Source organism: Anoplopoma fimbria, chromosome 16 (genome assembly GCF_027596085.1).
Source record: "Anoplopoma fimbria isolate UVic2021 breed Golden Eagle Sablefish chromosome 16, Afim_UVic_2022, whole genome shotgun sequence".
Taxonomy (NCBI): domain Eukaryota; kingdom Metazoa; phylum Chordata; class Actinopteri; order Perciformes; family Anoplopomatidae; genus Anoplopoma; species Anoplopoma fimbria.
In genome coordinates this window covers 1,875,869-1,903,099 of record NC_072464.1, presented here as the reverse complement: position 1 = coordinate 1,903,099, position 27,231 = coordinate 1,875,869, and the positions used below count along the sequence as shown (strand labels likewise).

At 43.7% G+C, this 27,231-nt stretch overlaps 1 protein-coding gene across 1 annotated transcript in view; it reads left to right on the top strand.

Moving 5' to 3' along the window:
• The window catches only part of clybl (citrate lyase beta like), a 63,095-nt gene extending 40,304 nt beyond the window's left edge, over nt 1-22,791 (top strand). Inside the window, exons 3-8 of the mRNA XM_054615480.1 lie at nt 8,218-8,406; nt 13,392-13,493; nt 14,884-14,977; nt 15,398-15,565; nt 19,500-19,624; nt 20,870-22,791. Coding sequence (XP_054471455.1) covers nt 8,218-8,406; nt 13,392-13,493; nt 14,884-14,977; nt 15,398-15,565; nt 19,500-19,624; nt 20,870-20,977 — 786 coding nt within the window. The 3' untranslated portion in view covers nt 20,978-22,791. The remainder of the gene's footprint in view (nt 1-8,217; nt 8,407-13,391; nt 13,494-14,883; nt 14,978-15,397; nt 15,566-19,499; nt 19,625-20,869) is intronic.
• The last annotated feature ends 4,440 nt before the right edge of the window (nt 22,792-27,231 follow it).

Genomic DNA, 27,231 nt, shown 5'->3' with positions numbered 1-27,231 from the left:
GGAAGCCAGAGACCCTTCACTCTGGGATTTTTACAGTTTTATGAGTACATGGATGTGATTACAACCACCAGACATACACAATTCGCCATGTCTAATTGATGCAATTTGTGGAAAGTTGTCAGGCTTCAAGCAGGCGGCAACCTCAGCATCTGAAATGTGAAGCCAATGCTGAAGTGTCTTAAACCTGCATTCTCTCAGGGGGCAACTCCTCCGGTTGCAAAAAGAAGTCTGATTGTATAGAAGTCTATGAGAAAATGACTCTACTTCTTACTTGATTTATAACCTATGTAATAAGTCTTCTTTAATTAAGCTTAATATTCATTTAGTACATTTTGGTCCCATTGAGAGTAAAATAGATGATAAAGCAGGGTATTCTTTAGCATTCTGACGTACTAAGTGCAAAACTCTCTTGTGACTTTCTGTTTGCAAAAAAAACCAAAATGTCGACGAACAAAAACGTGGCTAGCCAGGTCGGTACCAGCCTGTGTTGTCTGGTTTGGATGTTTCATTGAATGCTGTTTGCCATCTAATGCTCGTACGCATACTTTGAGCGACAAAAGCAACAAATTGGCTGGCGTCAAAGTGTTCAAGTGCTTCTTGACATAGTTAGGTCAATAAATTGCAGCAGGAACTGGCTAACGGCATTCATTTAGATGGATCGGAACAGGTCGAAACAAAAACACGATTGGTTGGCGCTTCACAGTGTCATTGGAGCATTGAAAGAAGTAAGGCTCAACTTTGATTCGAGCGCTTCACGCCTGTCACGGAGCGACAAGTGTTGTGCATCAGTTTGTCGCTTCATGTAAGAGGCTTCCATTGAAAATGACTGGTAGAATGTTGCTGTGTCCATCGTGGTGTGTACACGGCATGTAACCTCTTTTCACCGTTTGTTTTTCATGAAAGTTAATTGTAACATTTTGGTTGCCTAAAAATGTCTTATTCAGCGTTTGGTCATACTTGGCTTCTGCCTCTTGTGTCACTCCTGGTTCCAAAAAACCAAGATGGCAACGGCCAAAGTGTTGAACTCCAGGCTTCGAAACCCAAGTCAACAAACCAATGGATGATGTTACAGTGACTACGTCCACTTCTTATATAGTCTATGGCTTCAAGTAAAGCGTTCATGCCCGAAACCACAGTGGGCCCGACTATTCAGTGTCGTGTCAGGAGCTACTGGCAGCTTACAGTGGATTTTAGGTGTGTGAGGTGACTGTTTGTTCAAAACAACGATAGCATCAGTTATATCAGAACTGGAGAGTATTTCTTCATTGAGCAAGCAAAGAACCTTGCTGAAAGCTTTTCTCGATGGACTTTTTTTTTTCTTTCTCTCCACTGGCATCGGCAACAATTTGATTGACGTATGGTTCATCTGATCAACTGCCAAGTATCTTGTTGAAGTGCCTGCCCTTTTTCCACTGACTGTTTCTCAGATGGTTCCGTATAACAAACTATCTGGCTCGTCAAGTTAACTTTGATGGTTCTTGTCAGCAAAATTACAGCAATTAGAGCTTAGAAGAGGTATTAATTTGATTAAAGAGATTGCACATGTCTTTTTGAGCATTCTTTTCATCATTAAACAGCTTTTAAACGAGTCCTCTAACAGTTAGTGCTGTGTACTGAACCACATAGAAGCTACTTAAAGTCGTAGTCATGTTTAGTTAACAATAACCTTCCATATCATACACATAAAGGTGCACCATAAGACGACAAAAACCGAAGAATATAATGCAATCCTATGCAGCAAGACAAAGTACAGCTTAAACAATTGGTTGAGAGGTGATTCAACATCTCTCTAATACTATCTCAACAAAAATTAACAACTTTAAACTTCACAAAGGCAACATTTATTTTAGGTTTAATCGTATTTTAAGGAACTAGCATGTCATGTATCCCCTGTAGTTTAACATGAATGATTACTGTAATAGAAGGTGATCATGGGCCAACATTGCATCTGGTCTATTGAGATGACAATTTTGTATTTCAGTTCAAAATGACAACAGCAAAGGGAAAGTTTTTGAGTGTTAAAATCATATTTACTTTTCATTAGAAATTGTTCCTATTCTTTGATTAAAAGGCGTTTCTGTTTCTGGCTTTACTATTGAGTTCTATGCCAAGCAACTGAGAAACTGTTACTTATGTAAGTGGTAGTGGTTAATTCATGAAGTTGTTAACCCTGACTGTTAACCTGATGTCAGGTTGCACACAAAGATTCTCTCCTTTTAGAGTGGTTGACATTATTACGGTCTATTAACTTTTGCCTGGTGTAGCACAGTCAATATATGATCCATGGTCTATTCATGAACTGCGTCTGACACCAGAGATTTTTTCAATTTAACATAAATTATGCAGCCAACTGTCTAAACTGATACGTGACCTCAGTTCAATGCTCACCGTGTTATTCCAGAGGACACCGAAAGATCTGCTCTCCATTTAAGTGGATTCAAATGACTAAACTCTTGACATAAAGAGCTCCTGGGAAATATTGTTAGCCAGTTGAATTATGAATACTGAACATTTGTATTTAGCGTGTGTCGGTGTGTGTACGTTCGTAGGCATGGTCTTGTGTGTGTGTGCCATTTGTATACTTGTGCGCTCAACACCTCGGAGGACCCGGGAGACTGGAGAGAAACTCCCAGTAAGGCTGCCAAGACTCACAAACGGGATGTGAGCCCGCTCAGCCAGAAAATAGACCCTGTCCCAGCCTGATCAGAAAGACCTGCAGATCCAGACCTTACCGTCTGTCACGGTGTATGTGTTAAGAGTCATGTGTCGGGTATCGATTGGAGTCCTTTGGGAGGGCAGGGCGTAGAGGGGAGTGATGACAGCGCTGTGGTTAGCATTAGTTGTGGAGAGGGCTTGGCTTGTTGTTGGAGCACATAGAAAGTGATTTAAAGGAGTGAAAGTTTAATCACATCCTTTCACAGAACAATATAAGTCATAGATTACATTTGAGCTTTTTCTCTGGTCTTTGGAGGATCTTTTGAAACACACACTCATGAAGCCGATCCAGATACCCTGGGTTAAGGGCGAGGGAATCTGAAAAAACGCTGAGACGCAGAGAACAGAGGCCCTCTCTCCCGCTCTCATTATCCTGTTACACTCTTGTGTTTTCACTGGCAGCGCCGCAGCCCTGCGCCGCTCTGTGCTACGTGGGCCGCGCAACGCAACACTTGAAGAGTAAACCCCCAGTAGGAGGAGTGATGATGGAGAAGGCGATGAGGAGAGGAAAACATGAAAGGATGGGGAAGAGGAGGAGGAGGAATGGAGCAGATGTTGGCGCTCGAGGGAGGGAAAAAATAAGCAATGCTATACCTCTTATTCGCAAGAATTTCACTTAAATTTAAATGTTCTGTCTTAATGGCACGTTAAGCGACGGTACCACAGCTAGCTATGTTATACCATTTTCAAATGATCTCCTAACACTAATTAAACAATATATGAATGAGATGAAGGAAAATAATTTTGTATATAAGTACGATACACTCAAAGGTTATATATTATTCCAAGTAAGAAATGGAAATGTAAAAGCTGTAAAAATGGGTAAAAAAAATCAAGTTTACAACATTTAGCATTGATCAGAAGCGATGTGAGCAGGCCTCCAGTCAAAGCTCTGCACAGCCTGGTTCTCTAAGCAATTACAGTTGTTGCACTTTTCACATGTGGCCTAAAGACACATGTTTACACTAAACATGATTTGCTTTCACGCCTTCCTCACCTTATTAGCACCTTGGTCACATTAACTGATCATGACACAGAGTCGAGAAGAAGTCCATCCTTACAAGGGCTTCTTTTTTCACTTCAACATTTTGAAAGGTTGTTCGCGCTTCATTATATTTCCCCACAGTTTAATTAGTTAATTTGTGCAATTTTGTAAATGCTCTGCTTCTCTGAGTTTACATAAAGACGGTTTTGTTCCTTTGCGATGCAGCAGGCACTGTCATCCAGTAGGGTTAGGAAATATTATCGTATGTGGAATCATGTTACCGGGATATGATATTGTCATTGTTTTACAAAGTTTTGTTATAAATATATAAATATATGATTCGTAGTAAGCTGTATGTTCAAAGTTCTATAACAGATGTTTTGAAGCGTTTGTTTGAGCCTGCACATGTAGAGTTTTGCAGATGATGATTCTTTATTCCATAGTAATCTCTGAATCGGATTTCATGTTGTATTGTAATTTATTTCTTGCTTGGTATTTATTTACCAACCAGTCATTTATTTCACCCCAATGCAGACGATGGCATGCCAAACTTTATATTGTTTGGAGTACACTGGATATTGTTCGCTATTCTTCTGGTTTGATCCAGGAATACCTGACAGGGTCAGGATTTGATAATGCCCATCAGCTCATACAGGCTTCATAGCTCATTAAGATCAGCCAAGTATAAGTCCTTTAGAGACCTTAATAGTAATTACAGTCTTTAAATAAAAACATTTTATTAAATAAAGCTAATAGAGATGTCAAGTTAAGCGTTATTATTCCTCTGTTATTTTGTGCAAACAGTAAATTGGATAGAGTGTGTTTGGAGGAGACAGCTGTATGGGGAGTTGCAAATGAGACCTAAATCGCTTGGAAACAAATTGATGCATAATCACCAACGAACAAAAACTCTAAATCACTTTAATTATGCAGAGAATATACTAAAGATACCGAATGACGAGCCTCGGGAATTAATTTCCCCAAAACATTGCAGTGCAGCTTGTAACGAACTGTAACCAAAGAGCCGTAATGAGCTCCTTTCATGGCTAATTAAAGTGAATAAACAGTGTGTAATAACTAGCTGTTCCTTCCACCTCAGGCTGTCAGTTTCGACCCGCAATGACAAGCAGGTTTTCCTCGATTCACTCCTCCTCCTCCATCCCGCTAGTTATGTCTCGTTGTCTGTCCTGACAGGATAACGGATAACACGCCTCCGACTGACGGGAGTGAAGGCCCAAAATCTCCTTCCGCTACGTCTCTGTTATCAACGTAGCCCTGAATTAGTCAGTCATCTCACTTCAGCTTTCTGGAGTGCATCGTGCCACTTGTCAAAACCCATCCTTGACAACTTGAAGCCTGCTAACACACACACACACACACACACACACACACACACACACACACTGACAGAGAGAGAGGAACAAATGTGTACACAGTCACACTTCAGGCTGGCAGCGCTTCACCTGTGATAGTCTACAGCTCATTTTAAATGGCATCACGAGATGCACAGCAGGCTGCAAAACACCAGGAAAAAAAAAGAAGAAAAACCAACGACGCTCATTGTGATTTGAGAGTTTCCCACAACACTATATAGACTCTCAAAATAAATGACACATCATTGATGTTTGAAAGCAATGTGTCAGTGATAAAAGGTGCGATCTACATATGGTACAAGTTGTTTTTGAGAGCGATACCAGCTTGTTAAATTCACCTTATTAGTCTATTATGTGTTTCTCAGTTTGTCGATACCCACGATTGTTATTTTGTAGAAAAAATATATTCCATCCCTTTCTTGTGTCTTGTCTAATTCACATTTCCTTTCTCATTATCTTTCCTCACTTTCTATCAAATATAGACGGTCACAACAGTCGCCCTGTGATCTAATTCAAATTTGAGAGTGTGAGTCAACACCCAGTGAGTTTTTCCTGAGGCGGTGTTTGACGTCGCTCTCGTTCCGTAGCTGCACGATGCCAGGGCTGGACAACCACGATGCAGATGCTGGAGAGGAAGACCGTCTAATGTGGCGTCTACAGGGCATGGGCCACGCTGCGTCACGCACACACAAACAGCGCTCAGTAGGGTCCTGAGCGTCCAGGCTCCGGCTGCGTGTCGAAGAGCTGACCTTGCTCTTCGGAAAGGTCAGCCTTCCCCGCACTTGAAAAAGCTTCTTGTTCGCGTGTACCCCTTTGGTCTGCCTCTGCCTGCCCTGGCCAACTGCTCGCCCGCCTGCATGTGTGTCGGCTTCTAATGATGAGGATGATGATGATGATGGGGGGGATCAAAGAGGAGATGGAGCTCACGCCGTGGCGAGCTCTCCATGGGACACCAGGTGATTGGGGAGGGAGCTTTGAAGCAACTTGTTGGATGGCTGTCCATTAATGTAAAATATCTGCCTTTCAAAGGGCTTTTATTCAAGCTCGGAGTAGCGGAGCCCGTAGGGGTCAAGGTGTCTGTCGGAATAATATTTCACCTTTCCAGAGAAAGCGAGATAAAAGAAAGGACGGCGCATGGTGACCCGGCCTTCTCCTTTTTAGCCATTCCCCCCTTTTTAGGCGTCACGGTTTCAGAAATACCGTCGCGAAAGGAGAAAAGTACAGGAGACAATTCTTGCAAAGAGCAGTCTCTGGTTACATTAAAATAATTTGAATACGCACAGGCATCAGACTCAGGCTGGAGCGGGAGACCCGGCCCTCCCCAGTCCATTTGATCCTGCAAATGTTCTAAACCATGCTTTTTGATCATTTCTGGATCGCTATTTATTTTAGTTCGGTGGGGGATCAAGGTGACTCCGGGCATTACAAATGGCAGCCGAGCGGGTTCTCACAGATCAATTTTCCCTAGTCACCATGAACCGGGGGGGAGGGACAGACAGAATGTAATCCACCAAGTAGCAGGTTTATGAATGAGTGAATTACGGCTGCTTAAAGCACCCCATCCGTTTTAGGTTACAGTTTACGGGTCCGTCTCGGCTCGACGAGAGCGACGGCACGGCAAAAAAACGTCGTCAAAGATCACAGTGCTCTCATCGTGCGGCGGGACAGTCCCTCTTGTCTCATTCAATGAGGCAGAAGGCGGACACAGATGCCACAACCCCGCTCGTGACCCCCCATTAAATCCGTGTAAATCTTTGATATGTACTTTGATACCGTATTTTTATTGATACTGGAGGGGCGTTGGTGATATCCAGTGCAGTTCTGCATTCCAGGAGATCAGAGCGAGGGCTGTTTTGTCTCAGAAGCTCGTCCCGTGACCCCTGAGGGCGCCCCATAAGCTCTCATACAACCCAACCCAGGTTGACTGTAGTCCGCTGTAGTATTATTTTATTTTACAAGAGACTGTGATGTATGGGCTCTCCGTGTTATATCTGTCTGCGGTCTCTCTTTCATGAACACCCACACGACTTCAGTGATCGCCGTTCCAATGATAAGCCCGTTCAGATATTCCTCTCAGAGGTTTTCTCTTTTTGTAGTAATTCCAAAGCGTTTCCATCACATGGCACAATGACACATTTTGCCACCATCCATCGCCAATGTATTGTGTTTATCAATCCCATTTGATTTCATGAATAAGCATATCCAAAACATTTCTTGCACATCCAGTAATCAGTGCCTGTTTGACGGTATATGTTTTTTTTTTTTTTTTTTGGTTTTTTAAGAACTTTCTTGGTAAGTATAAATGGAAAAGGAGGGGAGTGAAAGAAAACCAATCTGAGCATCACAAAACACACAGTCAAGCACTCAAAGGCTCCAGCCTCTGATCCGACCTGACATCTCCAAAGCTACCGTTTCCTCGTTGCTGCTTAACTCGGACCATATTTCTCCCAGAGAGCCTCTCTCCTCTGGCCGGCCTGGACTTCTCTCCCCACTCCATCCCTCTCTCTCTCTCTCCGTTCTCGTGGCCCAGCATCTGGTTCGAATATAGCTGCGTGTGCTACTGCGTTACTGATAGAAGTCAGGACTGTAGGCTTCCCTTTTGATTTTTTTTTTTTTCCATCCTCCTCGTCCCTCTTCCTGCTCTGCTCATACAATGCCCCGCATTGAGAGAGCGAAGTTGAGTGTGCGGCGACTGTCTTGTTGATTTCTGGCATACTATTTAGAGATAAAGTTAAGAGTAGAGGGTTGCTGTGCTTAGTTATTTTGTGTCTATCTATTTAATATCTCAAAGTTCCAGCTTGATATTATTTTATTCCAGAGATTGAGATATGCTTTGTCAGTGTTGATGATGATGATTACGCATTATTTGTGTCTGCAGTGTGTTGTTTATTTTGATGATTATGCTGAATGGTCAATATAGTTTGCGTAGCCACATTTCTCCAGTTTTATTACATTCTTCAGCAATTTATCCAGTACTTTTCTAACAAATCCCCAGTTTCTGTTAAGCATTTTGCTTTATTCTTGTGTAGTCATCTACCACGGTAACTATGCTAGCTTTTAAAATGTTCCGTTTTGAATCCCCAAGTGCATCACATGAAACATTCTGTATTTCTCTCTGTGTTTTTTTCTGTTCCTGTGCTGTAGACTGAGGCCAGGGAGACCATTCCCAGGATGCTGGCGGAGCTGGACCTGGGCCGGACGGAGAAGTGTGTGAGGGTGAACTCGGTGTCCAGTGGCCTAGCCGAGGCTGACCTGCAGGTCATCCTGCAGGCTGAGGTTCTCCCTCCTGCCATCATGTTGCCCAAAGTGGAGGACACGCAGGAGGTGCAGTGGGTACGTTCCAAATATTGGCCACTTCAGAAGTGTAAAAAAAAGAAAAAAAAGAAAAAGGCTGAATGGAATAATCTGAAAGACGTTTTTTTTTTTCTGAACCATGTGTAACAACTTTGTTGCAATACAAGCAAAAACTAAATACGGCTACATACTATATACCCGTGAGTTTTCTCTCTTTCACCTCTGGGTGTCTTTTAAAAAAACCCACAGTGGTGCTCTTACACAAACTCATGGAGTAAGAGGAAACCACGGGAATCTTCAAAGCAATCATAACAAACTTTCCCATTTCCCAGTAAAAGTGGGAATCGATCCCTGTGGCGGGACTCGGGGACGGATGGGGTGTTTTTCTTGGCCGCCGCTCAAGAAGCGCATGACATTTCTTTGGGATTAGCTTCAGAAGCCCGATAGCTTTCTGTAACAACACAACGGTGCCTTCTGCCACTGCTGAACTTACTGGAAACCCGCCTCGAACAGTTGCATGTTGTGGCTAAGAATGAATTCAGACAGAATTGAATAAAAAAATCTGCCTCAAACTTGCATTCCATTCCAGTATTCATGCACGCCTTTAATATTTTCCCATTTTAAATCAAAAGCTATCCTGTCAGTGTGTGAGGAAGATGGCAAACTGATATCTAGATGTACAAAGTCAAAAGCAAGTGAGACTGCAAAAGTTGCTCTTGTCTTGGTTCTTCAAAAGATCCCCCGTCACGTTTCACAACCCGATCTCACGTCAACTATCCTAAGGTTTTGCACATTTAGTTCATATAACTGTTAAACAAATACTAAAATGATCGCCCTCTGATATTGTTCCCAATGACATTATGAATCATAATTTATCCTAACTAACCGGGCCTGCTTGCCCTGTAGTTAAGAGAAGGGTTTGTCTGGGCCCGGCCATCCCTCTGGCTTCCTATAAAGGGGCGCTGCACGGATGTCAGGTCCGGAAAGGTCAGGAGACAGTGGCATCATTAATGCAGGCCGTTCTGATCAGCTCCATATGGTTCACTCACCAGGAGGAACCCGGTTACTGTCCGCCTCCCTCACTACTTGTGTCTGAATCCAGTTCAAAGGTTCTGTGTTTTTTTGTTTTTTTTTTTACTTTCTCTCTTTGCACACACTTTTGATACATGCAAACAGCAGACCAAAGCATTTTTAAAGTGGCTACTTTGCCTTTTTTTTTTTTAAGTAAAGCTTTTATGGCTGTGTCAAGCTGCAAATTCAAAACTGTGTTTGGTGATTACTCTGGAGGAGAAGTGATTTGTTTAGAGAAGAGAGAGAAGTGAAAGGAGGGTGTCTCGTCTGGCTTTTCCCTCAATGTAACGACGCCCGCGCACACACACACACACACACACACACACACACACACACACACACACACACACACACACACACACACACACACACACACACACACAGGCATGCACTCATACATGGTCTTTGGGCAGGAGCAGGAAGTTTTTAACTAGTGGTTTTAATTAGAACACATCTATTTCCTGCTGCCCTTTTCTTTCTTCCAAGTCTAATTGCTGACAGGTGTTCACTAAATCTCTCCCTGAGCTCAGCCGCTCCTCCCAGTGCTACTTTTCTTCACTTAAGTCAATTTTATTCTGCATTAATTTCCTTAAAAAAAATTCACTGTTATTATTATTATTATTATTATGCTCAAAATCACAGTCCCGTGGAGAGCTGTAAAACACTTGCCTTGCTTATTCATGCTTCTTCTCATTTGACAGCTTTTGAGTGCACTGTAAATCTGTTTGCATGTTGGATTTACAGTGTGTGTGTTTTATCAGGGGTGTTTCTGCATCAGCAGGTGCATGTGTGCCCCTGAACCATGGCTCTGGATGGGACCTGGATTCATTGGTGTGTGCTCATCTAATCTCATCTTCAAACTTTCTCTGTGTCGTCTTTTTCTTGTATGTCATCTGTGTTGTTGTCCAATTCTCTCCACTCTGGTAAATCCCTCACTTGTTTATTTTTCTCCCTCTTTCTTCTTCTTTTTTTTTTTTTTATTGATATTAGCACAGGAGCCTCCAGGACTGATTTGTAGCGAAAAGATGGACTTGCTTGTTTCCCTTTGTGTGGAAAACCTTTAGCTCTGCCTTCCTCCTCTCCCCTCGGCCCTTGTGTGACTGACAGGCCTTATTGGGCTATAACAGGCGTAACACCCCCCCTTTTGTCCGGGGGACAATTCTCACACAGACTCTGAGCCGCGCGCATTCTTTGCCCACCGCACTATTTGGTGTGCACTGGGACCGAAAGAATCGCGCCCCCCCTTGTCCCGCTCCTCCTCCTCCTGTCCCCTCCCTCTCGCCCCTCTCTCTCTCTCTCTCTCTCTCTCTCCGCTTCCCCTCTGTGAAATGAACACTTCAGCAGGCCGGAAACATTTAATCTGGCCCCCTTTTGAAGAAAATTAATTGAAACTTGTCCCACTATAGCCTCCTTTTCTCTATAGCTCCGTCTCTCCCTCCTTCTCTTTTCAGGATTGGGTGGGGAAAAAATTGTCAGAGGGTTTTGTTTTGTAGCGTGGCTCTGAATGGAAAGAAGAGATGTTATTTCTTCGTTTTTTTTAAATTTATTTTCTTCCCTTTTCTTTTTTATTCCAATTGGGGACTGAATAACATCTTAAAAGGCCCTGGATTTTGAGAGCCATTGACTGCTAATAGTTGCTGTATGCGCCGGAGGAACAATGCACGAGCGCCGTACCTCTTACGCTGTAAATCAGGCCCTTCAAAGTGCACAATAGCTGAAGAGGAGAATACAGCAGACGGACAGAAACATGTAATCAGAGAGGCTGCGAGGCTCTTTAGCCGCATTGAGCTGTCATTTCTTTCCCTGCCACTGAATCCAAACAACCCAGCTCGGGGCTCGCCGCGGCCCTCGGCGAGGGGTTTGCTTGGGCGCGGTGTCGCCGTGGTAATCTGTGTGTGTATGTGTGTGTAACATCTACGAGGTTTCCCCCCACGACGGGGCCACATCTATCTGGTCTCCTCTGTCACAGAAATAGGTTTATCTACACCCTCTTTTTCACACCCCCTCTCGGACACCCACCCCTTCCTGTGTCGGCGAACGAGGGGGGGATATTATGCTAAGCCCCCAGCGTTAGTTTTTATGTTGCCATAGCAGCCCTGCTCCCACAGGGTTGTGACCTCAGATGATTACAGTACAAAGCCTATTGGGTCTTGAAAACCTCTTTGAAGATGAAAAGTCTTTGATGGTTTGTATTTATGCAAATCTCTCAGATATGATTTATCCAACTGAGATTGAATGGAGAGATGATTAAAATTGCCCCTATTTTTTTTTTTGAAATCCTTCAATGGAGGCCCCACTCTTTAGGTTTTCAAGAGAACAAGAGTGGTGAGTGCCGAGCGCCGGGTTGTTTTGCTCTTCGTTTAGAGAAATGGCAGCGCTGCACCTGAGGTTATTTATATCTGTATTTTTTTTCCTGGTGTGTCAAAGAGGGAGCTAAGGATAAGGCGAGGAAGGGGAGAGGGGGGGACATGGAGTTAGACATTTCTACTCTGAGCTTTTGCGCCCTCTCCTCCTTTTTTCTTTTTTTTTGACTGGCTTTGAAAGGAAATATCTGACGGAAGGGGGCTTTTGTGTGTTTCCAGATGATAGATTTTGGGAATTTGGGCTACCCCACTGGCAGTCCAGGGCTCGCTGTGAACTGGTCTGTTGGAAAAAATTGAATCGCTTTGGTCTTCAAAGAATTAAACTCGGGTTTTAAAGCCCTACTTAGGTGAGCTTGCATATTAGCAGGAGTCGCACGGAATAAAGGCCTCGGCAAAGTGTCACATCACACTCTGATTGTTGCTCCAGTCTCCCTGTTTCCCCCGCCATGGTGGGGAGGGTGGGGGACGCAAAACAGAATAATGTAGGGCGTAAAACACACTCAAAGACAACCCAAATCTTGTTTCTTCTCCCCTTTTTTTTTTTCTCCTGCTATTTTGTTTCTTCTTCGGTTTGCCGTGTGCGTGCATGTGCGTTTACACACGTGTGTGTGTGTGTGTGTGTGTGTGTGTGTGTGTGTGTGTGTGTGTGTGTGTGTGTGTGTGCACACTGTCTCAGGGGAGCACATGCTGTAGTTGTGCTGGAGCCTCTGTGAAAGAGGGTAGAGCAGAAGACTTCAGACGAAAGGGGGGAACCCTGGTGATAATGTAAAATATTTCATTTCAACCGCTTTTGTCGCAGACTCCTGTGCTCTCTCTCTCGCTCTCTCTCCCTCTCTCTCCATCTCTCTCTCTCCGTGCTATTTGAACCTTCGCAGACGTGTTTCTTAGTGAGGACCGAAATGGAAACAGTGCAGGTAATAAAGGTGTCAAGATTCAAATCAAAAGTGAGCTTTTGCACGTTAACGTTTCATTTTTTTTCTCCCCTCCTCCTCCTCCTCTCCGTCTCTTACCCCCACAGTGGATTTTGAAAGATGTCACATCATTTATGTATTTTTTAAACGCTGAACATTTTCTTCCCCCCCTAGTTTTATATTCGCTCTGACTCAATAGCTCAGCTTCTCAGTATGAGCTCCCTGTTTTTCTTCTCATTCGTATAACTAATAATGCATTGACAAGTATTCCTCTGAGGGTGGCAGCTGCACTTCACTTCACATTCTACATCGGAGCAGGAACTCTTAAATACAGTACACACAATATACGTTTTTCATATATATATTTAAAACCTATATTGTGTGGACTGTATTTAAGAGTTATATTATATTTAAGAATACCTTATACACACCTTATACACAAAATCACTAATGGATTCAAGCTTATTGGAAGAAAAGCCTTTCTTTTAATCACAAAAGCTGCAGAGAATACATGTACTCCACCAAAGCACAGGCATCTAATGAATGTGATAACTGCGACTGTACAAGTAATGAGAGCAAATTAATGCATTGCGATTGTTCCAAGCTTTCTTGTTTTCTATTTGCAGGAGGAGTGGGAGTTGTTAATGAGTCGTGCCTGACATCGTCCCTGTGTGCTTAGTTTGTTGGCAGGTTTCAGCACAACTTGAAAGGACGGGCACTGACGGAGCCCATTCGCCTGGTCACCTTTGTGGAAACCGCTGTGGGCCTGCTCAATTTTAAGGTAAATCACGAACAAACAAACACCCCAAAAAACTGCCTGCGTAAGACATTTTTCTTTGCTGTTTGTCCATTGTTCACTGCAGATTAAAGACCGCGTCAGCAAGCGAAAGCGCCCCTCGCGTCACAAATGAAAGGGATTCAAAAGCTTTTGAAATGAGCCTGTTTTCTTTTTGTTGTTGTTTATTTTCTCTTTCTGTCCATGTGAGTCTCCCTCCAACCCTCACCAGACATTTTTTAATTACTAACTGTTTCGAATATCATCATAGTGGAAGAGTTCCTAATGATATTTTGGCAAGCATCAAAGCAGTTCCTGTTCTGGTACAGTATCGACCTTCAGCTACACGGGGAAAAGGGCACGGTTTTGGGGCATTCTGGGAGAAACAAGCTGTCCCTCCTCCTTTTTTTTGTGATTTGTCTTTTCGTTCCCCTCTCCAATTCCGTGACTGTGTCTGTGTCTGTCGGAGTGTGCACTTGTGTGTGTTTTGATGGCAGGGGGTGCCTCTGTGTGCTTTCTTGAGAACACCCTGTATCTTTGCCCAGACTGAACCCCAGGTTACAAGCAGCGAAAGGAAGAAGAATAAGAGGGAGAAAAAAGAAAATCGCCTTGGCACAGCTTGTGGTGAAATTAATTTGGAGGCCAACAAAAGCCACGAGACGCATTCGTATTGTTTCACGCTCTTCACAACAGACTGTCACATTCCCCATTCTAATTTGTTTTTAATGCTCATTTGATTATAAATGTGGCCAGAAGTCATTTTTTCAGTACAGTTACCAATATGATACCTGACTTATTTCAGTGCCATCTCAAAAAAAGAAAATCCCATGATTTTTTCCCCCCCTTAATTTAACTAAATAAACCAACTTCTCCATGCATTGAGGTGGTCTTAATAAAAAGTAGTTTTACAACAACTTCATTACTGGAAGTACGCTGTTGAAGAACAAGTAAACAAGGCTAAATATGGCGAAGAATTCAATGCCAGCTTTCAATATTTGACAGAACTTCAGAAAAAACGTTTCCTGACCTGTACAGACACGTTTAGAATGGTGCCCAAAAAGCATTGAGGTTCGATAGCCGCCACTACTTAGCTAGGCGACTGCGGTGACCAAGAAAGAGGAGCACATAAGTACATTAATAAAAGTCTTTGTAGAAAGAAAGCTGAATAAAAGTTAGGATGTTGACAGATGTGTGTTTGTTAGCTTATTTGTAAGAGCATATAATGTGTTGTACTGATGGCTGTTTTTGAAAAATCCATATTATCTGAACTACTGTTTGGATATTGGAGTAAGATTAACTCAGCAGCATTGGTGCTAATATGTCCAACGTTTCTTTCCCTCTTTACACATGTGTCACTTAGGTCCGCCTGTGTTAAACTAATATATTTTCTGTCCAGGCGGTGTGTGAGGAAATCCGTCGACTCGCTCCTGGGGCTGGTCTCCACCACGACGGCGTGGTGTTTGGCTCCGATGACTTCTGCGCCAGCATAGGTAGCTAGTACGCCATCAGCTGAACCATCATACTTTGTTTGTCTACACGTGCTATTCTCTCTTTCTTATTTTCTGAATTTGGGGTAGAAAACCGTTAGGCCGATTTTACAATGCACCACAGACTGTCAAAGCATGTCTCACAGGTCGATCCCCCTTCTTCCTGTTTTGGATGATTAAAGTACTACAGGAAAAGTAGTTATTTGTGAAGCAAGTCCCCTTCACAAATAGAAGTGAAAGATATTGGTGTAATGTATACCTGTGTGATGCTTTAATGGTTTCTGTCTCTCTAACTCTTTCTTTCATGTGTTAATTACCCCACCTCCTCTGCTCCTTTCATTACCTAGCTTATACACCTGCCTCTGTTGGAGATCCTATGTGACCTGCGGAGTGTGATCGTAACCCACGTATTTTGTTCTCCAGGTGCCACGCGGACTGAAGATGCCAGGGAGCTCCTTTATGCGAGGCAGAAGGTGGTCGTGACCACCAAAGCGTTCGGTCTGCAGGCCATCGACCTGGTCCACATTGACTACAAAGACGTGGAGGGGCTGAGGCGGCAGGCCAGAGAGGGGGCTCTCATGGGCTTTACAGGTAAACTTCCTGCCATCTGGGTCTCACAATCTACCCTCTGTCCCATCAGCTACGGTCACTTCGAGTCCACACCTCAACGTGTCTGTCTGGTTTCTGCAGTTGCCTCACGTTGTTCACGGCAGTTGCTCTTCATTTGTGTCCCATATACAGTATTTTTCACCCCGCCCTGTGGCACAATAACAGCCTTTCCTCTACTTCCTGTTGCATTCAGGCCACCTGACATTTCAGTTTTCACTCCTTCCTCCCTCTATTGCTTCGTCTTGCTCTTCCTGCGTTCAAAGTCAGGATAGGGGCTGGACTTAATTGATTTAAAAACACAGTGGAAGGATGCAGAACATCTGGCTTTTCATTTGACATTAATATACTTGTATTGTTCATTGTAGGGAAGGTCTCACCTCATAATGACCATCGTGTCTGATTTTACTGGCTGCTTGTCTGTCTTTTTTTTTTTTAGCACCTCAGGTGCTGCTGAAATGAATTGTGAACAATGCCGCTGTCCTTAAATGCTTTTCTGACATTTCTGTTGTGCCCACCATGAATGGGTTTTGTGTGCGTGTGTGCGTGCGCACACGCAGGTGGCGTACCTGCAAATGTGCATATGTGTGTGTTCGAGTATGATTAAAGGGAGTTTAAGTAGTGGTAGCATCTACTTTAACAGCACTCTGTGTGTCTGTAGCCAGGCAACCCTTTCAGTGTGTGTGTGTGTGTGTGTGTGTGTGTGTGTGTGTGTGTGTGTGTGTGTGTGTGTGTGTGTGTGTGTGTGTGTGTGTGTGTGTGTGTGTGTGTGTGTGTGTGTGTGTGTGTGTGTGTGTGTGTGTGTGTGTGTGTGTGTGTGTGTGTGTGTGTGTGTGTGTGTGCCGCGCTCCGCAGGCTGCATGTAACAGACCACAGAAGGCAGGACAGCCTGTTCCAAACTGGATAATCCAGCCATTTTTGCTTCGTTGTAGCAAATATATTTATTATGGTATTCACATCCTTTTTGGAGGGCTTTTATTTAGTATGTTTTAATTTTTAGCTTGTTTTACTTCAAATGTGATATCTGGGAATGAAGCAGAACAACGTTGGCAATAAGTCAGCTTTCACACTGGAAAGAAATGGAGATGAAAAAAAAAAGACACTTTTATTTTTTGCCACTGCAAAACTGAATCCCTGAGCGCGCCCTCCATGTTGCACTTGCCTAGACGCACAAAACCTGGACTCCACATCATCAAATCTGTCTCACACAGCAATTTATTGTCCAGATGACCTCATTTGCGTTTCTATGTGTGTATATCCAAATTATTGCAGCTATAGTCATGTGCAAACTTCTTGCTGTTTTTAGACGACTCGTGCCTTTTGAAGCACTGCTCCATGGTGATAGATTACTTAAAGGGTTCCTCTCCTGGGTGAACATATTAGTAATATAATCTGTTTTAAAGCATTTGCTTAAGTGGGAATCAGAATGACTTATCCTTTTTAGCAAACACTCATTCCTAAAACAAAGCTGGAGCTGTTGCTCGTAAGTAAGAAAAAAGGACATAAAAGCTAATGATGGAAGCAGCCGGTTGATGAAAGAAATGGTCAGATTTCATATGGAACCGAACCATTCAGAGCACTGGATTAGTGGCTTACAAGCCGTGGGCACTCTGTATAATCTTAGTTAGTGGCTATTACTGGCCTCAGTGTGCTTAAGCAATAATACTGTTCAGCCAAAAGCCTCTACCTGTGCAGTAATTGACCTTGGCAGTACCTAAGCCGCGTACGGCACCCATTAGCACCGAGCACAGAACGCGCCGGCGGAACACAAACACGCGGTGCTGCTTACCGGTCGACAGGCCGGGCAGAGAAAAACTCTGCAAAGTATCAAATCTACTGGGGATGAATGTCATTCATTTTGTGAATTTGATTATGAAGCACCTTATTTTACGTGCTGTAAACTATGTGTTGCTGTTTAGACTTAATGATCCTTCTCAAAGTGTTCGCCTCCCACCAAAATACCCTGCTCTCAGGGACCCTGTATTTCACTTCCATCCCGGGGACCCTGCCCATCATTCGCCTGAGAGCACTTTGCTAAATAGCAATCCTCCAATGAGATGCCAGCACCACATGGCATGCCGGGATTGGCTGCAGGGCATGAATGATGCCTTTTTAGGAGAGCCAATGGGGTTGCAACTGAGGGCACCTGAGTCACCCTGTCTTGTTTCTTCGCTCCGTCATTCTCCTGTTGTCCTACATACACACACCCACACACACACACACACACACACACCCACACACTTTGAGTGTATCTAAGCCTTCCAATTTCAATGTGGAAACACGCTCCCGTCTCCAGCCCAGAGGTAAAACAGGTGGCGGAGGAGGGAACACGCACACTCCTCTTGCCTCAATCCCCGTAGAATGCAACATGCATGCACAAGACACACACGGGTTGTTGCCTCCAAAACAGAATCACATTATTCCTACGAGTTCTAAAATACCACTTGTTAGTAAGGCACTACAGTTGAGATGGTGCGCGGGCGTGCACAAATAAACACACACACACGTGCACACCTTCACCATAGCCCTGGGGAGTCCTCAGGCTGTTAGTCCACCAGAAAATGTGCAGTTGACAGTCTCTCTGCTGCACACAAACAAACAAACAAACACGGAGGCATTCATGAATTCACAATGGCACACTAACAAGTGTCACGTTTTTTTCTATGCAGGTTTCCCTCTTAAAGGTATCTATTAATCACAAGCTGCAAGTCGATGTCGTGTCATTAGTAATTGTCCAAAGCCTTAACTACAGTGAGTTGATTGTGTGAAGTGCTGTGTGTGTTTTTCCGAGGTTAACTGGGGTGAGTGGAGCTGGGTTCTCTCCTCCCCTCTCCCTCTCCCTCTCCATCTCCCTCTCCTCTCCTCCTCTCTCCTGGGCAATTTTTTTTTCTTCTTGCCCGTGCAGCCAGCCCGTTCGGCCACCTTGAGGGATTTGTCGCCGGCGACGGAACTAAGCCCATAAAGTGTCGAGTTCCTGCTGGCTGAGCGCTGAGCCTTCGTTTCTCACCAGACGTTTTTCATAACCTTAACTTATCGCTACAAGTTTGATCTGCAAACGTACACGGGATTATGTCTGCGGCGTTAGCCCACATTTTAACTAAGAGGGAGTGGGAAGAGGGGAGGGTGGGGGAGGTTGTGTCAGACAGAGCCTTAACTCCATGTTAAGATTGTGTTTTTCACTTCTGGAAGGAATGCGACCGCCGACAACGAGCAATTGTAGAGATTGTACAGAGGCGGTTTAAAATGTCAAAAAGAAGAGGATTTTTTTTCATAGAACAAAGAAAATCCTATTTTAGTAAGGATGCATGGTGCATTGATATCAGTCTTAACACGCTTATAAATACAATCCTTGGTCTGTGGGTGTATGGTCTTATTCTGGCTCTACTGAGGCTCTGTTCTAACGTCATCAGCAGACGACTTGTGTCACACAATGAAGTCTAACTAAGCGTTCAGCAGAGTCTCTGCAAGCAGAAGGGAGACGCTTGACGTCCCTCATGGTGCACAGCACCCTCTGGTCCTGTGCTGGCCATCTGACTCACCTCAGTGCCATTAGGACATACTGACACACAAACACACACAGTCTTGTTTATTTCCTGCTTCTCTGCGTTGTGGCTCCTCTCTCTCAGGAACGATGCCAGCTGAAGTCCCTCTCGATTCTCAGAATCGCTATTTTATTAAATCGTTTTCCATCCATGCAGCTGCTCGCTCAACAGATTTCATGAGAAAAAAAATCATTTCTGGTGTTATAATCGGGGAGTTTTATTGATGGCTCTGTTCTAAGAAGTAAAAACATTGTTGTTTTTTTTAAACAAAATTGGCTCTTGTTTTTGAATTTATTTGAAACCACAGCTAGCCTGCTGTTAACATTATCATATTTCCCTTTATCTACTTCTGTGTGTTTGTGTGTGTGTTTGTGCAGGTAAGCAGGTCATCCACCCAGGGCAGATCCAGGCTGTGCAGGAGGAGTTCTCCCCCAGTCAAGAGAGGGTCCAGTGGGCCAAAGAGCTCATTGCTGCTTTTGACCAACACCAAAAGGAGGGAAAGGTAACGTTAGCATCCTCCTCAAAATCACAATATTTTACAGTAAAAAAAAAAAAAAAGAAAAGCACTTTCATTTTAATGCTTTGGTCTGAAATTGCTACCCGCTGATGCTCATTACTGTTGCCAGGAAGTTTAACCCTTTGTAAGCATTTGTCCTGGTTGTTCACTTAACATTTTCAGTAATTCAACTCCAAGGCTACAACCTCAATGAGATGTCACTTTAGTCCTTAGACGGAGCAATACGTCTTTTTCAAATTCAGTTAAAAAAACTACACAAACAACAACACATTTCTAGTGAAGAGACCTTGGATAAAACGTGAAATGTGACTGTGTTGAGATGGCCGGAGTCTTCCTCTGCTCTGAGGCCCCGGGCTGATCCTTTTGTGTGCCCTCTCACACACCTCTGTAGTTCCAGAGAATACGTACTGTACACCCCTGGGTGACTCTCTGAAGACTACATAGGGGACGGAGGGGACGGGGGGTGGAGTTGGGCCAATTAAGTGTACAATATTATTGTTCCTAATTTAGTGCATGGTTGGATCCTGTGTGCTGAGCTCTGTGGGCTATCTGCTGAGGTAATACACAATCTGCCCACACCTCTCTCCCTGCCAGGGCTGCTCCCACTAAGCATCGCCCGAGGGATTCATATCCTACCCATCCCTCTGCCGCCCTGTGTGTGTGTGTGTGTGTGTGTGTGTGTGTGTGTGTGTGTGTGTGTGGTGTGTGTGTGTGTGTGTGTGTGTGGGTGTGGGGGGGGTGTGAGTGAGGGTTTGAGCAGCGAGCAGGGTCAGTCCCTTTGTCTCGCAACACGACAGGTGCTTGTTTTTCATAATTCTCACCTCTAGCTATTGACTGCATTTGTCTGACCTGAGGTTTCTTGGAGATCTTTCAAAGTAGCATATTATACCAGATGATATGTAATTCACAGATTTTCATCTCGCTTCTTTCTCATTCTGTTTGGTTTTCTTGCCATTTTTTAAAATGTACTCTTGACTGTGTATGTATACTTGCACACTGCTTGGTGCCATTGCAACTGCAACTTTATATTTGCTGAAATTAATCAGTTTTAGTATTAATTACTATGGATTTTTATGCTAAATCCCCATACACACAACATGCGTATTATAAAGTGGCTTTGTTGTGGTTTGTTGTGTTCTGTATACTCCACCCTTCATCTGAGGTTTCACCCTTCACGTCTGGTCTGATGTTTCTCCCTGTGCTCTCCCCTCTGCTGTAAAACCTGTTCAGGGCGCGTTCACATTCCGCGGCAGCATGATCGACATGCCCTCGGTGAAGCAGGCCCGGAACATCCTCACGCTGTCCGCCGCGGTGCCGGAGAACCAACGACACGACTGACCCGTGGGACGAGAGAAAGGCCAGAAGGAAGAGGGAGCCGTTGCAGGTTTCACAACGACACATGGAAAGCCTGTGACCTGTGCGGACGTTGGTTTTAATTTAAGTTTTTAATAATTGTGGGAATTCTTTGACTGTGATTTTGCTGCTGTGGTCCTGTTTATGTTTCAAATACACCTTCGGATGTTTTTCAGCTACATAAAATCTGCACATATAGTCGCAGCAGCCTCTCGAAGTAAACTTTGGCACACTCTGCAGTGTTTGTGTGCGATCATGTCATTCTCCAGCGTGTGTGCCCATGCCTCCCATCTCTCTGAGGTCCCGATGAATGCTCTCCCATCCCCACGGTCCCGGCAGCTGGGCGAAAGGGTAAACAAACACAACAAGCCACTGTTGCGGATCTATTCATTAAGCCCCCAGTCCTCCAGTCAGGCCTCGGCCCCCACTGCCTATAGGCCTGACTAGCAGACTTCAAAGTCTTAGAAAAACAACAAAACAGACCCAGATGGAAGTGCGTAAACTCACGATTTAGCCATTTTTTTGTGTGTGTGTCAGCCTCCTTAGTAAAGACATGCAGCTCGCCCTGTGGCAGCTGTGAGCCTGCGGTCTTGATGGAGAAGGCGTGTGGCGTCGGACACACCACGACCTGTGTGAAAAAGTAAACACCGCACACACACACACACACACACACACACACACACACCGGGGTTCTTTACCTGATCTCTCATTTAGGGCTAAAGAGTTAATGCTCAGCTATCGTTTCCGAGTTGTGGTTTTTCATCAGCATCTTCCTCTTCCACATTTTCACATAAAAAAAAAAAAAAAAATACTTTTGGGGGGTTCAGGTCGTGGCGTCCAAAAATGTAAAAGTACAACGGGGCTCTGTGGAGCGCTTCGTGCATGTTCTGACTTCCAGAGACAGTGAAGTGGGTGTGATGTTGGAGTGAGACAGATTAGTGGCCATGTTGCTCCAGCAGACCGGGGCCCAGGCTTTGTCTCTCCGACTGTGGATGGGAGGATAATTGGGGGGGTGTTGAATGGTTAATAGTGCCATTGGTGACCATGGTAATGAAAAGGCACCGTGCCTCCCCTACCCCACCTCGTCCACTCATCTCTCCCCCTCTCTCAGTACTGTATGATCTATTGTGTCTGGGGCAGGGCTGTGGTCTGTGCCAGGCCAGGCCAGACAAAAAAACAAAAAAAAGATCGAAGCCACTCCTGTGCCCTCGCCAAAGAGCCCAACAGTAAGCTGTCTCTTTGGCATTTGGCCAAATATTTCTCTCACCCCTGTTTTTTTTTTTCCTGTCAGTCAGGAATTCACGTCCAGCTTTTTTATCTGTTTGTTTGTTTTCGCCCAATCTACCACTGCGCCCTGAGGCCGGTGGACAAAACTGCCACTATGTGTGACTTTCATAAATAAATCCACAAACTTTGTTTTGGGTGTAGAGCCGGTTTGCGAGGCTCTGCGGAACTTTTGAGATAGATGTTGGATAAGCCGTATCTCAAACTCAAGTCTGCTTAAATGGTGTAATATTTAAAAGAGATGTTTCTTCTACTTGTACATAACATCATTTGTAGATTGTGAGTAACCTGTACTGATTGCTGAAACCATTATCTGTCTTGTTTTGGGATTATGAAGCACTTTCGTCATTTGTTGCAGTCCGACCTGAAATGAATGCAGATGGAGTCTCACAATGAAAATTGTCTTATGATTTGAAAGAATTAAAGTGCGGTCCAAATTGTTGAAACCATATCATACAAATAAAGAGCATGTTTGGCGGTTTCCACCTCATTTGATTTCATCTTTGACACCTAGTATTGTCGACCATTGTGTCAAAATTAAACGAGAGTGGTCTCACATTGATGAATCGGATCTTTTAATGCTTTTAAGATGAGCTGCAGAAAGTCCCTCTCGGACACACGTGCTGCACTCTTGAGATGCAAAAGAGGTTCACAGGTGAACTTGAGCGATGGAGGAGGCCAGTCTGAATGGACAACAACTTTGCTTTTTTCCCCCAAGTTTCTCTGCACCAACAGGTGTCCCCCCTGCAGACAGGAAGGAGGAAGCGGGGGACATCATGCAGGGGACATAAGGAGAAGGGCAACTCTTCTGAGGATGACCAGGAAATAAGAAGGCCAGTTTATATTCCCATCAAAACACAACATCCTTTAGGGGTTCCCTTTGAAACATGTTTATTATGATTCTTTTTGTTCCATCCACTTAATCATACTCTTATGTAATATTTCCACAGACACCAACACTCCCTCCTCTCTGATTTAAATGTAAAACAAACGTGCTCTGGTCTCTCCGTTCAGCTTTGATTGCCCCTCGACGACTTCACCGTTCAACCAACATTTGCAGATGTTAAAAAAAACCCAAAAACCAGGAAATCTTTCCGGTGACATCTCTGTGGATCAGAGGAACGCTTCCCCTGTCCGCCTCCGCTGTGTAATTCTACATGACATTTCTATTATGGTGGATAACCCGATATAATCTCCAGTCCGGCCCCGGCACTTTTTTTATTTTTTATTTAAATACATCTCTCCGGTGCTCACCCGAGAGAGTAAATTACAATTAACACGATTATAACCTCACCCAAAAAATGTGACGGGAATCAATTAGGCTGCGAGCAGTATTCAGAGCCGGTAATGTGCTGGTCGAGATTGCTTTCATAAATTACGAGGGGGGAGGAAATGCATGTATGCAAAACACTGTCAGAGGAAAATTAAAACGAAATGTTTTACATATTTTTCCATTAATCTAAATGGGACCCGTGTGGCAGAGATGGTTTTATTTTAATTCCTCGCCCGGGGACGCCCGAATAATGACTTGATGTTTTAATAGACTTCTAATGACAATATATGACAAAGTAATTGCAGCGGATGATTATTCTAAAGCCATAAAAATACCTCGTTATTGCAGCTGCAGCACAGTTTGAGAAGTGTAAACCTATTAGCCCAAAAAAAAAAGTGTCTTGAAATGGAACGTGTGCGGATCCGATCAACATTACAACATTTAGTTTGGGCTAATTAACTCTGTTTCAATATTTAGGAGTATTGTTTAAATGGATTACAACGCTTTCAAAGTGGCTCCAACAGGCCACCATCCTCTGTTTCTGTCACTTCTTCATGTTCAGGATATCCCAGCCCCGGGGCAAGACAAGTTTTTTTTTTTTAATTATCAATTATTGCTTTCAAAAATATTAATAGAAAGCCTTAAATAAAAAAATAAAAAAAAAAGAAATTCGTTCTCATACTTTCTTTTGAGATAAGCTTTCTGGGGTTGTGGAATTAAAAGAAAGAAATAAACCAGCTGCTAGAAAACTGAATGCACCTTTTTCGAAATGTAATTTTAGAATAATAATAATAATAATGACTATATAACAGGCGGATTAATTGGACTGTAATAAAATCTCCAACCTTTACTTTTAGTCATCTTCTTTGGGTCATTTTCTGTCACATGAAGCTCCTAACTACACTGTATTCATTCAGTATTATCTGCCAATTTATTATGAAAATGTATTTGATATATTCCTCAGAAACCACAGAAAGCAGTCAGTCTATATAAAAAAAAGGAAACTACAGCAGAACCTTTTATTTCCCCTCTGATGACAGATGTCCAGCCTCCTTTTTTTCTCTCCTCCAGTGCGTTTGCATGATATGAAATCCACCGGCCTGTCCGTGCTGCCTGAGTGGTTTTGCACATGTGGACCATTACTAAGTTAATTTGAGGAGACCTTTTGTCTGAGTGTTTCCCCGTCAGAGAGGCAGTCCGACGGGACGGAGCTGCGTGGCAGGGATCCCCATCAGAGACGTTAAATCCAAACTTTAATTATTTTCAACCTTCATATTGTGACATAAATCTTTTTCTCCCTCCTAAGCAGTGTTATAAACACACCTCCAACAGGCCTCATGTAAAGCTAATCATTTTCTCAACAACATTTTTTTTCCTACAATTGATTTTGTTCATGCAGGTATTTCTCTTTTTTTTGCCCCTGTAGGTCAAATTTAGTCAATATTTCATCCCCAGCACCAGACAGGTGTATTAATAGTATGTAACATGAATATCATAAAGGGGATGTGCTCTGTTATAGTTAACCCACCAAACTTGTCCAAGGCCTCAAGGCCCTTCATGCTTCTTGCAGAGTTCAGCTCTTGGAGGTCGTATATGTTAAAGCTGTGTTTACCTGGCGGGTTGATATCATCTGCAATTATTGCAGTTAGAATAAAAAAATAGAATGCAACCGAAATGAAACAGACCTCAGGTTGGAGGTGTTGTCTCCTATATGCAAATAAGGATTTATTTTTGTCCCATCAAAAAAAAAAAAAAAAAAAAAAAAAAAAGTACTAGTCAGATGATATTTCATTCAAATGTAAGTTAGAATATATTTTGAGGTGCACTTTACCTTCCTCCTAAGCCCTCCTCTTGGCCCGACTCCCCCCGATACTCCCTTCTCCTTAACGGGCTCAGATCAAAGGCTTGACCGGCCCCATAAAGATCCGCCCGCTTTGTCTGCGGTTGCCAGGAGTGAGGAAGGGTGTCGAGGAGGAGGAGGAGGAGGAGGAGGAGGAGGAGGAGGAGGAGGGGGTGGCATGGTAATGAGACTTGTTACAGAGCGACCAAAAAAAAAAAAAAAGTATCTGCAACTTTTTCCCCCGTTTTTTAACCTGGAGAGCCCATCCACATGTATCTCCATCACTGCAGCTCACATTGTATTTATTTTCTAAACGTAATGTCCTGTGGATGGCTGAGGCATTATTGCGTGTTAGAGGACAAACGACAACCTGTCTCGATTGTCACAGTGTATTTTTATTCCATTGATGGATGTCTATATGCGAGTTTGAAGCGTCACAAATAAACCTGATTTAATTGAATTGTGGCGCCATATCTACCTAGACTTGCAAGTGAGTCTTGTTTGTTTGTTTTTGGTCCTTTGTTGTTCCTGAACGCACCAGACTAAGCAGACCAATAGAAAGTTTACACGACCGACTTCGACCGTTTTAAGGGAGAGAAGAGAGAGAAGAGAGAGATAAAAAGCAGCAGCCCCTCATAAAGTGTCTGGAGGTCTGTGCTCATACACACGAACCTGCCTCTAGCTGCTAATTTGGCTAATTAGGCAGTAGAATGTTAAGGCTTAAATGGATGATCTAGGGTCTCTTATTGAAAATGTGGTGAAACACTCTTGGAATCAATTTCTCAATAATAGGCAGAAATATTCATCATGACTTTTCAGAGAAATATCTGGTGTAATATCCTGCTGCTCTTTGTTCTGCGGCGTTTTACCTGGATGGCATCAAAAGGATCCTCCATCAACTCAATCAATACAATCTAACATTTCTTTCTTTCTTTTTTTTATTTTTGTTATTTCTCACCATGATGTTTGAGAGAGCAAAGTGGTAACGAAACACCAGATGACTTGGTTTGGGACGTTCAAGAACTTCTCATGCGGTGCTTTGGGAACAGGGCGTGTCAGCTTCAGGCTCCAGGAGTTTCCAGTGTTTGTGACCATCGAACAGTCGCGGTTCCTCTTCAACTTCTCACCTGGTATGTGTTTTTCACCTAGTTAGGAATATGGCCAATGCTCACTTGATTGATAAAACACGACGTGAATGTAGGTGATAATCCCATGTCTCTATCGAAAACCAATGCTTTTGATCTCTCTCTCTCTCTCTCTCTCTCTCTCTCTCTCTCTCTCTCTCTCTCTCTCTCTCTCTCTCTCTCTCTGTCTCTCTCTCTCTCTCTCTCTCTCTGTCTGTCTGTCTGTCTGTCTGTCTCTCTCTTCCTCTGTCTGTCTCTCTCTCTCTCTCTCTCTCTCTCTCTCTCTCTCTCTCTCTCTCTCTCTCTCTCTCTCTCTCTGTCTCTCTCTCTCTCTCTCTCTCTCTCTCTCTCTCTCTCTCTCTCTCTCTCTCTCTCTCTCTCTCTCTCTCTCTCTCTCTCTCTCTCTCTCTCTCTCTCTGTCTGTCTGTCTGTCTCTCTCTCTCTCTCTCTCTCTCTCTCTCTCTCTCTCTCTCTCTCTCTCTCTCTCTCTCTCTCTGTTGAGCAGGTGGAGGCCGCACACCTGCACGCACAGCTGCGCGCACCTTGTTATTGCTGCCGCTGCTTGACGCACAGATGAGCGCAGCGCACAGCCAACAACACAATCCCGACAATACAAACCTCTCCAATACAAACCTCTCCAATACAAACCTCTCCAATACAAACCTCTCCAGCTCCTCAGCGTGCTCCACTTCTCTCTGGGTTTTTTTTTTTTTTTTTT